This window comes from Mixophyes fleayi, chromosome 2 (assembly GCF_038048845.1).
Source record: "Mixophyes fleayi isolate aMixFle1 chromosome 2, aMixFle1.hap1, whole genome shotgun sequence".
NCBI classification, from domain to species: Eukaryota; Metazoa; Chordata; class Amphibia; order Anura; family Limnodynastidae; genus Mixophyes; species Mixophyes fleayi.
In genome coordinates, this window is record NC_134403.1 from 363997335 (window position 1) to 364009721 (window position 12387).

Consider the following 12387-nt stretch of genomic DNA (forward strand, 5'->3'; position numbering starts at 1 on the left):
CACCCGGAGGAAACCCACGTAAACACGGGGAGAACATACAAACTCCTCACAGATAAGGCCATGGTTGGGAATTGAACTCATGACCCCAGTGCTATGAGGCAGAAGTGCTAACCATTAAGTCACTGTGCCGCCCCACTCTATCTTTCTGCCGGGACCCCTCACCTCTGAGACCCACCTCCTGCGGATGAGGTAGTTTCCCCCATTGATTCCATATCTATAAAGTTACCTCCGGCAACTATTAAATTAGTATAGCTGTAATTAGTATATTGCAGGTATTGTTCGAGGGCAGAGGTGGTCTCAATAACACATATTATATAAGAAAATAAAATGTATTACTTGAAGAACCCAATTATCATGATAAATATAATCATTTATAATACTTCCCTATTTACGATACATAAATAGCAAACAGATTTGTATTGTACATGTTCTTTATTGAAAACCTATGTAGACTCTCACAAATCATATACAACGTTAATAAATAGAGGGATTCGTATGGATAACAATAGAATATAGACATACAATAGAACCAGCTGTATCTGTGTTTCCACATGTTCTGTACAATAAACCACATGATAGAGGGTAGCGGGTATATCAGCTGAAAGATCTGTACATTGGACAATGCTGCTTAGATTCTTGGAAATAATAAAACACAGTCCGCCTTTCATTAACAGCGATACAAAGAGATGAAAGTCATCTTGTGACTGGATCACGCTCTCCAGGTTTTCCGGTTCTCTGTTAACAAGTCCATTCAATGTAAACGTTACACTTGTAGACAGCACAGAGCTTAATATGTAGCTGGAGACCGGAGGTAGATTACTCCTCTTAGTTCATCTTCCTCTCTTCTCTCTGGAACAAGAAAAGAATTGTTCAGTTTACCTGTAGACAATAAAGACATCCTCAGCTCATTTTATCAGTCTTTGTGTCGTCCTAGTCATATCACAGTTTGTATATATTGATTTATCGCAGTACATCTTACTTGAGCCAAGCTTCAGAAATGACACAGCTCACGTATAATTTACTATCTGACGAATTCGCCGCTGACGCATTTCACTGAGCACATTTTGAGCGCATGTTTATTTAATGCCCAATGATCAAAAATGAACAGCAGGTAACAGATAAACAGGGAGACTTCTCTCTTTCAAACAAGGGTACAGCCAGCTTACTGAATGCCAGGAATAAGGAGATAAAGACTCTAAAAAAGTCTCCACCTATGCCTAACATTTACCATAGTCTTTAATGGATTGTGCGCAAGCACGTACACGTGCGATCCTAATGGAGGAAAGATTCCTTTCCTCTGGCCGCATAAAAAAACTCACAGATCACGGTGTGAAGTGATCGGTGGGTTTTCTTCCTAAATACAGAGGGTGTGTGGATCTCGTCCTCAGCACTTTGGAGGGTCATGTAGACGATGAGTCCCACTTGTCCTTGGTCAGCCAGAGGTTAATGAATCACCTTTAAATCACTAAGACAAAAGACTTTTTTGTCAGTTATTGGCACTAAAATAGTAACTACTGAGGGGGGAAGGGATCTACGGTTGTCTGATGCTGCGGAATCTGTGCGCACCTATCAGTAAACGTTGAAGATAATGATCTAGGAGTTACTATTCAGGACAGTAAGAGGTAGGTACCAAAGCAATGGGGAAGGCCTGTCGGATGCTAGATTGTCCAGGGAAAGAAATTAGCAGAAAGAGAGAGGTGGAGATGCCACTATTAAGACTTTATTAAGGGTTCAGGCTGCCCTAATACGCTTGTAGTGTCCCCCTCACCTTACACACACACACACACACACACACACACACCAATGTTTATGTTGAAACTCAGCTTGGCTTTTTAAAAGGGTCACGGTAATCTCATTTTGACAATAGAGGTATGAACAAGCGCTATTGAGGGTGATGGTAGCTGCCCGCCCAAGGGTGACTCATTGTCTTCAGCCTTTACCATGGGAACAGTAATTAAAACCTCCAGATTCAAACCTTTCTTGTTTTTTTATTTTATTTTTACTTTGGAGAACAACTATTTTATTATATTTTAAAATCAATCAGTTTATCCCTCTCCGTGTCACAATTTTGCACAACAACACCCCTACCCAAAGGGGCCTATACTCAGTTAAATCCCTGAAAACTGACGTTTTTAGGGATTAACCACAAAATTGTGATTTATGATCATTGCATCTACGATATCTGCTACTTTGCATCTCTCTTTGTTTTACTGTGCAGTCCCCATAACAGTGTATAGGGACTGCTCAGTAACGCTATTTACCAGTATTTTTTGTCCTCTTTTTTTGGTGTACATTAGCATAATTGAAAAGTTTCACTCCTGTCAGCTCCGCTCCGAAGAGCAGAGCTGCACAGCGCATGTGTGGAGGGATGTGATCCCTCCCTGTCAAATAAATCTATTTAGTTTAATGCACTATGGTAGGTTTCTCTGTGCGCACGCCCAAGCATTTTGGTCGGCACATGCGCACAGGGATTCAAAGCAAGCAGGAACCACATCGAAAAAGACCGCAAGTGAAGAGCCCGTGAACAGTAAGTGTAATACTTCGCAGGAATAGCCATTTTTCCAACGGCTGTTCCAGTTGATGTTTTTTGATAAATATGAAAGATCTTTCAATCCTTATTTATGCGATAAGGATTGAAAAATATCTTTCATATTAGGCGTTGCTTCTTAAATAGACCCCAAAGCCTTTCTCCCTAGGCTGCTTCCTATTGGATAATCAGGCCCTGGAACCTAGAATACTGTGTTCAGTGCTGGAGACCGTATCTTCAGAGAAGGATCTAAATACATTAGAGACTGTACAAAGAAGGGCAACTAAATGATGCATGGTCTAAAATCACAAAACGTACCAGGAAAGTCTAAACAATATAAAAGTGTATAGCTCGTAGTAGAGACGGGGGGATGTGATAGAAGCTTTCAAATATATCAAGGGCTTAACAAGGTACAGGAGTGGGCCATCATTCAGAGGATGGAACATGGCCGGATAATAGGATGAGCAACCAGGGTGGTCATTCCTGGGCCCCCCACACATTTCGGACCCCCCACAAATATTCCCAACCGCCGCCGGCTTCCCCGATCTGGTGCAGCAGCGAGGCATGCAATGTATTAAGAGAGCTGTGCCAAGCACTACTGCTGTCAGATCACCAGACATCCACTGTGCGCGGCTGGCAGCTCGCGGTCGGAGCCAATTTTATAGGCAGGGGCCCCCACAGTTAAGATGATCTGGGGCCCCTACAAACCTTACCCCAACCCTGGGAAGAGAAAAATTAGAACAAAAGGACATTTCCTACAACTGAAGGGTAGTGGGTTTAGGTGAAATTGGAGATAAAATGACTTCACCAAATGGGCAATGGATAGAGGAAGAGACCCCCAACAGAGGCGGAAGGGACTAGAACAATATAATGTAAACATGCGCGGGATAGACCTAAAGTTATGACAAGTCTGTAAAAAAGCTAAAGACCAAATATGGCCTGACCATATGAAATGGGCAAACTAGATGGGATGAATGGGTCTTATCGGCCATCAAATTCTATGTTTTTCTGTCACTCTCTGAACTATTTCCCCCCTGGCACAGTACTGCCGGTTATCTACGGTTAACTTATATATAAGAACGGTTTATATCACTCAATTTTTATACCACTGTTCCATGAAACATGTGGACAACAAAATTACAGAAAATATCTCCCCGCGCTGCTTTCTTTGCACCAATGCACCTCATTGTCCACCAATCACATGTCAGGGTGCTCACCCAGTCTCTGGAATCCCCTCTCTAGGGAGATGTGACCACATTTGTGGGTTTTCGAGTCCTCTGGAATATGCACACATTGGACTCAATACCAACACTACGAGGTCCAACCTGCATCTACTTTGAGACCACCGGAGAATTCAAGTCCACAACATTAAATTTTTATTGGATGCTGTTGGTGTAAAAGTAGGGACAATCAAGTTATACCTACTGTAGCAGGGTTCACCTTTTGCACCCAGTCGAAGCCACAATCTTGCCCCATAGCACCATATGTTTAAACTTAAAACCACCAACATTTGGCCTAATGTAGGCTTGTAATGTCACAGTTGAGCCCTGTTGCTGTGTATTTCCACTTTTACGCGGGTGTAAAGGTAACATGACTTGAGTTCAGCCAGACAAATGCATATATCCTGATTTATCATTGGCTTAAGTGTATTAATATTATTTATTATTATTACCGATTCCGTAGTGCCGTACAGTCATACAAATACAGATAGAACATAAGTAACACAGTGAGCGGGATCACAAATACATTAATCAATTACACATAACTAGCACAGATCAGTGTGCGTATAACTGTGAGGACTCACACAGAATGTAGCAGAAGACAAGACGAGGGAACCACCTTCTTCATCACAGCTGACTGGTCAGAATCCTTGAGTGCCAACTCATTTGGATCTCATGTTTTGTACCATCTACAAGAGTTAAGTACAGAGGAGGGCAACATGGTTGTGTATATAATGTTTATTTTGGAGTGCCAAGCTTTTGCAAATATATATTTATATAGTTTAAGTATAGACTGCACCCCAGTTCACCGAGATGGAGGGGAACGGGTACAAATTACCAGAGCCCACCCTGACTGGAGGTCCCGGGCCCCGCAGTCCGGTATATTTTCTTTCAAAAAAATTGTAAAAAAATATTTCTACCAGCGGGTGGCGCTAGCGTGCAGCCGCAAATTGGAGGTGTGAATGTTAAGGAGGAGGGATCAGCAGTTCGAACTCCCCACACAGTGTGTGACATCACACACTGTCTCAGCAGCAAGGAGGAGGAGCTCAACTAAGGTAAGTGAGCTGGGCTGGGGTTGTGAGCGGTGTTTGATGTGTCTTCCGGGGAGGGAGGGGTATATGATGTGTCTGGGGGGTTAGGATGTGTCTTGAGGGGATTATGATGTGTCTGGGAGGCTTATGATGTGTCTGGGAAGCTAATGATGTGTCTGGGAAGCTAATGATGTGTCTGGGGGGCTCATTATGAGTCTGGGGGGCTCATGATGTGTCTGGGAGGCTTATGATGTGTCTGGCGGAGTTAGGATGTGTCTGGGGGGCTCATGATGTGTCTGGGAGGATTATGATGTGTCTGGGGGGCTCATGATGTGTCTGGGGGGCTCATGATGTGTCTGGGAGGCTTATGATGTATCTTGAGGGACTTATGATGTGTCTGGGGGGTCTGAGGGGCTTATGATGTGTCTGGGGGGCTCATGATGTGTCTGGAGGGGTTAGGATGTATCTTGAGGGACGTATGATGTGTCTGGAGGGTCTGGAGGGGCTTATGATGTGTCTGGGGGGCTCATGATGTGTCTGGAGGGGTTAGGATGTATCTTGAGGGACTTATGATGTGTCTGGGAGTCTTGAGGGACTTATGATGTGTCTGGGGGGCTTATGATGTGTCTGGGGGGTCTTGAGGGTCTTATGGTGTGTCTGGGGGGGCTTATGATGTGGCTGGGGGGGGTGGTGTGATGTGGCTGGGGGGGGGGGTGGTGTGTTCAATGTTATGTTTTATCACAATGTATGTCTTATATATTGCATGCTAAAAATTAAGAGGCGCTCAAAAACCCTTAAACATAACTATATGTGTGTGTTTAAGGGTTTTTGAGCACCTCCTAATTTTTATATAATACATTATAATAAAACATAATTTTATATATATAGGAAAGTCCACGAACACCTCGCTGCGGAGATTCAACTGTAATTGCCAGCAAAGTGCTCAGCGCAATGTCCGCGTGCCACATCTCCGGAAATTGAATCTCCCCGTATTGTTACTTTATGAATAAATTATTTTCAAGTTTAAAATTGTATGTAATTTTCATCATTATTGAATTTATGTTTCAGGATTTTTAGCGCCTCTTAATTTTTATTGTGTGTTTATGTTTGTATGGGGTTGCAGAGCTCCTAGAGGCAGCCATTTCTCTTATACAGTTACACTTGTGCTTTATTATTCCAAACATATAGATATCTATGATTATTTTTATCACACATATTTTTCTAGTTATATAATTACATACTGCGTGATCTGTGCTGTGTACTGTGTGCACTAATTATTATACACATTTCATGTACATCTTCCAAACAGGTCCCAACATTCCAGGATCAAGACTAGAATCTGGTACCAAGTTGTGAAAGCTGACATCCTGCCACACACATTGCCGGCAATTACAGTAGAAATTTCTGACAAAATCTCCGCCGTAAAGTTTCTCACGGACGTTCCAGAGACACTTCGTGCCTAATTGGATTCCCCCCATAATGTCATGTGTAAAGAGGAGCAGCCACAGCCCATGTTGGCCACACTGATATCACTTTGAATATCCCTTTTCCTACTGTATGTGGAGGGGGGCCCAGAAAGTTGCTGTAGCGGGACCCCAAATTCCTCTTGCCGGCCCTGACTACACTGTGACCTCCTCCTTGGGCTCTGCCCATTGACTCTACTCCTCCAATGTCTTTACACCTTTTTCAGTGTCTCTTAACACATCTGTTGCGCCCACGCTCAGGGCCGCCATCAGGGGGGTACAGCCAGTACTGATGTGAGGGGCCTGGACAGACTAGGGGGCCCGGACAGACCTCTCCGTCTGTCCAGACTCCCTGGACTGTCTGGGCCCCGCAGTCACTGACCGTGCCTCCCCTTTTTTTTTTTTTTTACTTACCTTCTCCGCGAATCGATGCTGCAGCTCTGCCTCTCAGACACTGATAGGCTGGGAGCGCGGGCGGCGCGGTGACGTCATCACCGCGCGCCGCACTCCCAGTGTATCAGAGTCTGAGAGGCAGAGCTGCAGCATCAATTCGCGGAGAAGGTAAGTAAAAAAAATAAAGATGTATAAAGAAAAGGTCATCTCAAGACCTATCCCTTGTATTCCATTTTCATGAGTTACTGCCTCAGTGTCGTGTTCAGCTCTGTACTTTCTTACAACTGCATAACAAAAAAAAATATTCTCTCTCCTTATCAGTTTTAAGCATAATGAAGGAGAGTGTGGAAATCTTGAAATACCCCCTCATTCAATTCAGAATATTTTCACAGTCTTTAGTGACTAATGAAGTCAGTTGAAGTTAATCGACATATCATCTATGCACAGTAATTCAGACATGCCAGAACATTGCATATTAAAATAGCTATAATTTTTCTTGAGAGGAGGGGGGGGAGAGCCTAGGTGACCATAATTGTGGAGGGGGGAGGGGACAGGGAGAGCTTGGGGGACCTGATCTGTGGAGAGAGAGAGGGTTGAAGGGGGGGACCTTCAGTGTGGAAGGGGGGGGAGAGAAGGAGAAAGGGACCTTAACTGGGATTGGGGGGGAGAAGGGTACCTTAACTGTGATTGGGGGGGAGAAGGGGACCTTAACTGTGATTGGGGGGGGGAGAAGGGGACCTTAACTGTGATTGGGGGGGAGAAGGGGACCTTAGCTGTGATTGGGGGGAGAGAAGGGGACCTTAACTGTGGGAGGGAGAGGGGGACCTTAATTGGGGGGGGGGAGAGGGGGACTTTAACTGTGATTGGGGGGGAGGGGGACCTTAACTGTGATTGGGGGGAAGAGGGACCTTAACTGTGATTGGGGGGGGAGGAGAGGGGGACCTTAACTGTGATTGGGGGGAGGAGGGGAACATTGACTGTGGGGGGAGATATGGGGACATTTACTGTGATTGCGGGGAGGGGAGAGGGGGACATTTACTTTGGGGGGAGGGGTACATTTACTGTGATGAGGGAGTGGGGGGAATGTACTGTGATGAGGGATAGGGGGCGCATGTATGGGGAGGGGGGCACATGTATGGGGAGGAGGGCACATGTATGGGGAGGGGGGGCCCCGCCAGTTTAATTAGTACTGGACCAAGGGGGGAAGGGGTGCCCCGCCAGATTAATTGGTACTGGGCCCCACAGTTTCTGATGGCAGCCATGCTCACGCTACTGCGCTGAATATACCCCTTGCACCCCTGTACCCCGTGTTTTGGTTTTGGATCTGGATTAATTTCGGGTTTTGGTTTTGGTTTTGGTTTTGGATCCTATTTTTTTCTAAAATCTGTTATTTATGCTAAAATCACATAAATTAACTCTCTTTTTGTTCCTACATTATTATTAACCTCAATAACATTAATTTCCCGTCATTTTCAGTCATTTTTTTGTCAAGTGACAAGAACACTGCTACCCCTCCTGTTTCTGTGTGAGCAATGGCACTGAGCAATGTCACTGGAGACTGGAGAGTGACAAGGACACTGCTACGCCTCCTGTTTCTGTGTGAGCAATGTCACTGGAGACTGGAGAGTGACAAGGACACTGCTACGCCTCCTGTTTCTGTGTGAGCAATGGCACTGAGCAATGTCACTGGAGACTGGAGAGTGACAAGAACACTGCTACCCCTGTTTCTGTGTGAGCAATGGCGCTGGATCTCCTGGGGAGGGAGGTACTTATGGAATCCAAAACCCGCGAGATCCGACAACGCAACAATGACATCTTGCCTCGATTCAGATCCGAGCACTTCTATAAGTACCAAGCTGGCTCGCGAGCCTACTTGGTTCCTCTAAGTTCGGGTGGGTTCAGTTTTCAGAAAACCGAGCCTGAGAATCTCTTGTTGAGAGTTGTAATGTTATTTGTTTACTGTATTATACTGATGTACTGTCTTGTTGCTTGCCCTCTGTACTGTGTAATAATAATAAGTATGGCCAAATTGAACAGACAAATGATTTAAGGGATGGGCGTTTCCCTTTCTCTAATTGGTCGAGGACTTCACTTGCGCACGCTGATGTGATTTTGACTATTTAGAAATGCTCTCTATCTGGTCACACACTGTGTAATGAATCCCCAGTTTAGTTGAGACAAATTGGCCATCATGTTCTGCGTGTATATGACTAGTATCAGGATGTTCTGGATCACCGATAGGCAATACATTTATTTAAAGAAAGAGACACTTACCTGTGATAACATATCAACAGGCATTTTAAACAAATGTTACAAGTTATAACAAATCTGCCAATAAAGTAGGAAGGAGCCGGGGGCCGCAGAGGAAGGTTCGGGGGGGGGGGCCGCCTGTTGCCCACCTATGTGCTTGGCTAACAATGCTTTGCGTGGATGACAATATGGAAACTCATAAAGTATTTTCCATTAGAAAGGAAACAATCTTAAATATTACTGGGTGGAAAACTCAGACGCCACTGGTGACTCAGCCATTTACTTCTAGTTATGTCATATTCTAATCTGACTTCCAAAATAAATCTCACCAGCCCTGCAATCCAAACAAGGGTAATCTAATCCACCTGCACAGGAGCAAACTCTGCAGAAGATTATCTCAGTCCTCGGGTGCCGTATCTCCGCACTGCGAGTACAGAGCCCGATAACCTGTGGGCTCTGCCTCTGCAGACAAATATTTTCTTATACGTCTCACACCCTTCCCAGCATGCACTTCACCAGCTGACACTTTTCATTTTTAGCTTTCTGTGCAAAGGAAATATCTATGGCATGTTCTGTGCATACCTTATACAATATGGATCTCAATAATCAAGAAACACGGAACGACATAATTAATGTCACTTGTTAATTATATAATAATTTATAATAATAAAAAAAATGTTGAAAAATTGTTTTTATTTTAAATTTTTTCCATAAATTACATTTATTATGATGTTATTAATGTCTACTGTAAATAAAATACATTATTACAGTTGCTCCTGATTGCAAACACATGTTCTAGCTGTATACACATGTTCTAGCTGTATACACAGCCGTCATCGCTATCACTCGGCGCTTACACCTGATCTGTATCTGGTGCAGGTGATAGGACTGAAAATAACATAACCTTAGAGATGCCCAAAGCTTGAATCGTACGCTGCTGCCTGCTCTCCAGCTTGGCACGCCCTTACTGTACAGTGACTACGTGCATACATCCCTTCCCCTCCCTGTGCCACTCATGAAATCGTAGCCTGTCGTAAGAGTTCTTTGCACTCGAAGATGAATTGGACGTTGCTGCGTCCTCCGGCGTATGGTTCATTTCTGGGCATGTGCAGTGCGATTTTAGGCAAAATACGACATGTATCGGCATTTATGTTCCTTAATGATTCAGGCCCGATGACGAAGATTTAATAACTCTATAGACCAAAAGCTGTTTGGAGATGCCACTTGCCTACTTTGGCACAAATTTGGTGGTTTAATGGATTTCACAGAAATCATCAAGGATATGCAGGACAAGTTTGCCCCTTTCAATGGTAGAAACTGAGTAGGTCCGCGTGTGCCTTGCTGTGTACAAATTAGGTGGCTAAATTTGACTAGTTTAGCATCTAAATTGCACTTAAATTTGATTTAGAGGACAGGAATATTTAAATCAACTGGCGAGACATTAAGGCGTATTTAAGGAGGTGTCCCTAGTACATTTTTTCTGCAGCAAATGGCCCTGATATTTCTGCCTGCTCAGAGGCGGTGTTAACCAGCTTCCTCCTATACCAGGCCTAGACAACCTGTGGCTTTCCAGGTGTTGTGGAACTATAAGTTCCAGCATGCTTTGCTAGCCGATAGCTAGTTTCACCTGGAGATCCACCATTAGGCGAGGCCTATTCTATATGTTTAATGGGACATATTTTACAGTTTCTGGTTACACTGTGGGAGAAAATCTCTTTGAGAACTTGACAATACTGATGCTGTAGTTAAAAATTGTCTCTCTTCTATTTTTATGGAGCGAAACATTCGCCATGGTACAAGTGGGCTGTGTCCTGTCAGTGATAGATTCGCCATGGTACAAGTGGGCTGTGTCCTGTCAGTGACACACCTGTGGGAGGATCGGGCAGTAACACTGTTCCTGTTGTAAAATATTTACAGGAACAAATGTTTTTAATGTAAGGGTAACCTTAATACAACTTTGGTGGCTATCTCTGAAATTCAACATATATATATATATTAAGAAGCACCTGTCACCTTCCACTTACACATAGTAGATGGAGCCATTCTGTGAGGTTTACAGATATTCACGAGAACGCAGCCTGTACATTCATTATCAGCAAGTGAGGTGTGAGGCATGTATGGGATTTTTTTTGTCACGAACCTTCCTTCACCTGTCATGAAGACCCAACTAGCAGGATCCCAGCAGTTTTGGAAATACCCACCCCGGCCAGACTGATGATCCTGTGGGGCTTTCCGCCTTCAGAAGATTGAAAATGAACTGCGTTCTGTTGAAGTTTGTCAACGCATCTGATTGGACGAGAAACGTCGGCCACACAATCCGCTGCGGCGACAACATTCCACAGCATGGGGTTTACATTTAGCCTTCTCCATAGGATGCCGCCAGTGGTCAGTATCAATTGCAGGGGTACTAATTAGCTTTGAGGGGAGATAGTTCATATCAAAATACTTACACTGTACATTTAAGCAATTAGTCAATGTGACCTCCCATGTTGCCAATCCCCACGACAACTCCCTCAATCATATACCACTCCCACGACCACTCCCTCAATCATATAGGCCACACACCTTTTGCCCATGGGAAATCTGGAAAACCAGGACTGTTTGGGAGCATGCTGCGGTAATACTTCTTACAAACTCAACATCACTTATGTCTTTCGGAAAGACTCTTCCCTACACACTTTTTATTTTAAATTCACTACACCAAAGTGATTGTCTTTGGAGAAAACATTTTTGCTCTGACAAGGTAAGATTTACTGTAATTACAAGTGAATAAAACAACATATTATACTGTGCCAACAAGTATGGTTGTACTCACCTCCATCTGTGTGTGTATCCAGTCCAGGAAGGATGTTATACGAGTGTACACTCCGGGCTTATACCTCATAGCACAGCCGACACCCCAACTCGTGGCCCCCATCAGTTTCCACAATTTCCTGTCTTCACATGCTAAAGGGCCACCACTATCCCCCTAAAGTGACACAAAAATATTATTTATCAACTTAAAAGTTCTTCATATTGCCTAAAATGCAGTTTATTTGTTCCTGCTTTGCACCATTGTTGCCTACTCTCCCGGAATGTCCGGGAGACTCCCGAATTTCTGGGAGTTCTCCCAGACTCCCGGAAGAGCAGGCAATTGTCCCTGATCCTGGACGGTTGTGTAAACTAAACGGAGGGGACGGGGCCTAGTGACGTCATGGACCCAGCGTTGTGGCCCCACCCCTGTTTTTATTGGTTCAGAGTAGTGATGTCCGTTTTGGGGGTGGGGCTAACAAGATGATTCTTTGAGCCCCACACACCCACCTGCACCTCAGACCTCCTGGGAATCATCTTACCCATGTTGGCAAACATGCTTTACACTGGTGGGTGGTGCGGATGAACCTACCTCTTACACAGCTTCCTCCAGCCTAGATCAGTCTCTCTTATTTATTTTTGGAGTTTTGGAGGGGGACTCACTATATACACATACGTGTGCATTATTACATGCCTCGTTTCCCTATGTTTTG

General features: G+C 44.3%; 1 protein-coding gene across 2 annotated transcripts in view; it reads right to left on the bottom strand.

Annotated features, from left to right (window-relative positions):
* Positions 1–440: 440 nt before the first annotated feature.
* The window catches only part of TMPRSS3 (transmembrane serine protease 3), a 48471-nt gene continuing 36524 nt past the window's right edge, over positions 441–12387 (bottom strand). For both annotated transcript variants that reach the window (XM_075198243.1, XM_075198244.1), the window contains 2 exons: positions 11700–11852; positions 441–849 (listed from right to left, as the gene is read on the bottom strand). In XM_075198243.1, the coding sequence (XP_075054344.1) occupies positions 826–849; positions 11700–11852 (177 nt within the window). In that variant the 3' untranslated portion in view covers positions 441–825. The remainder of the gene's footprint in view (positions 850–11699; positions 11853–12387) is intronic.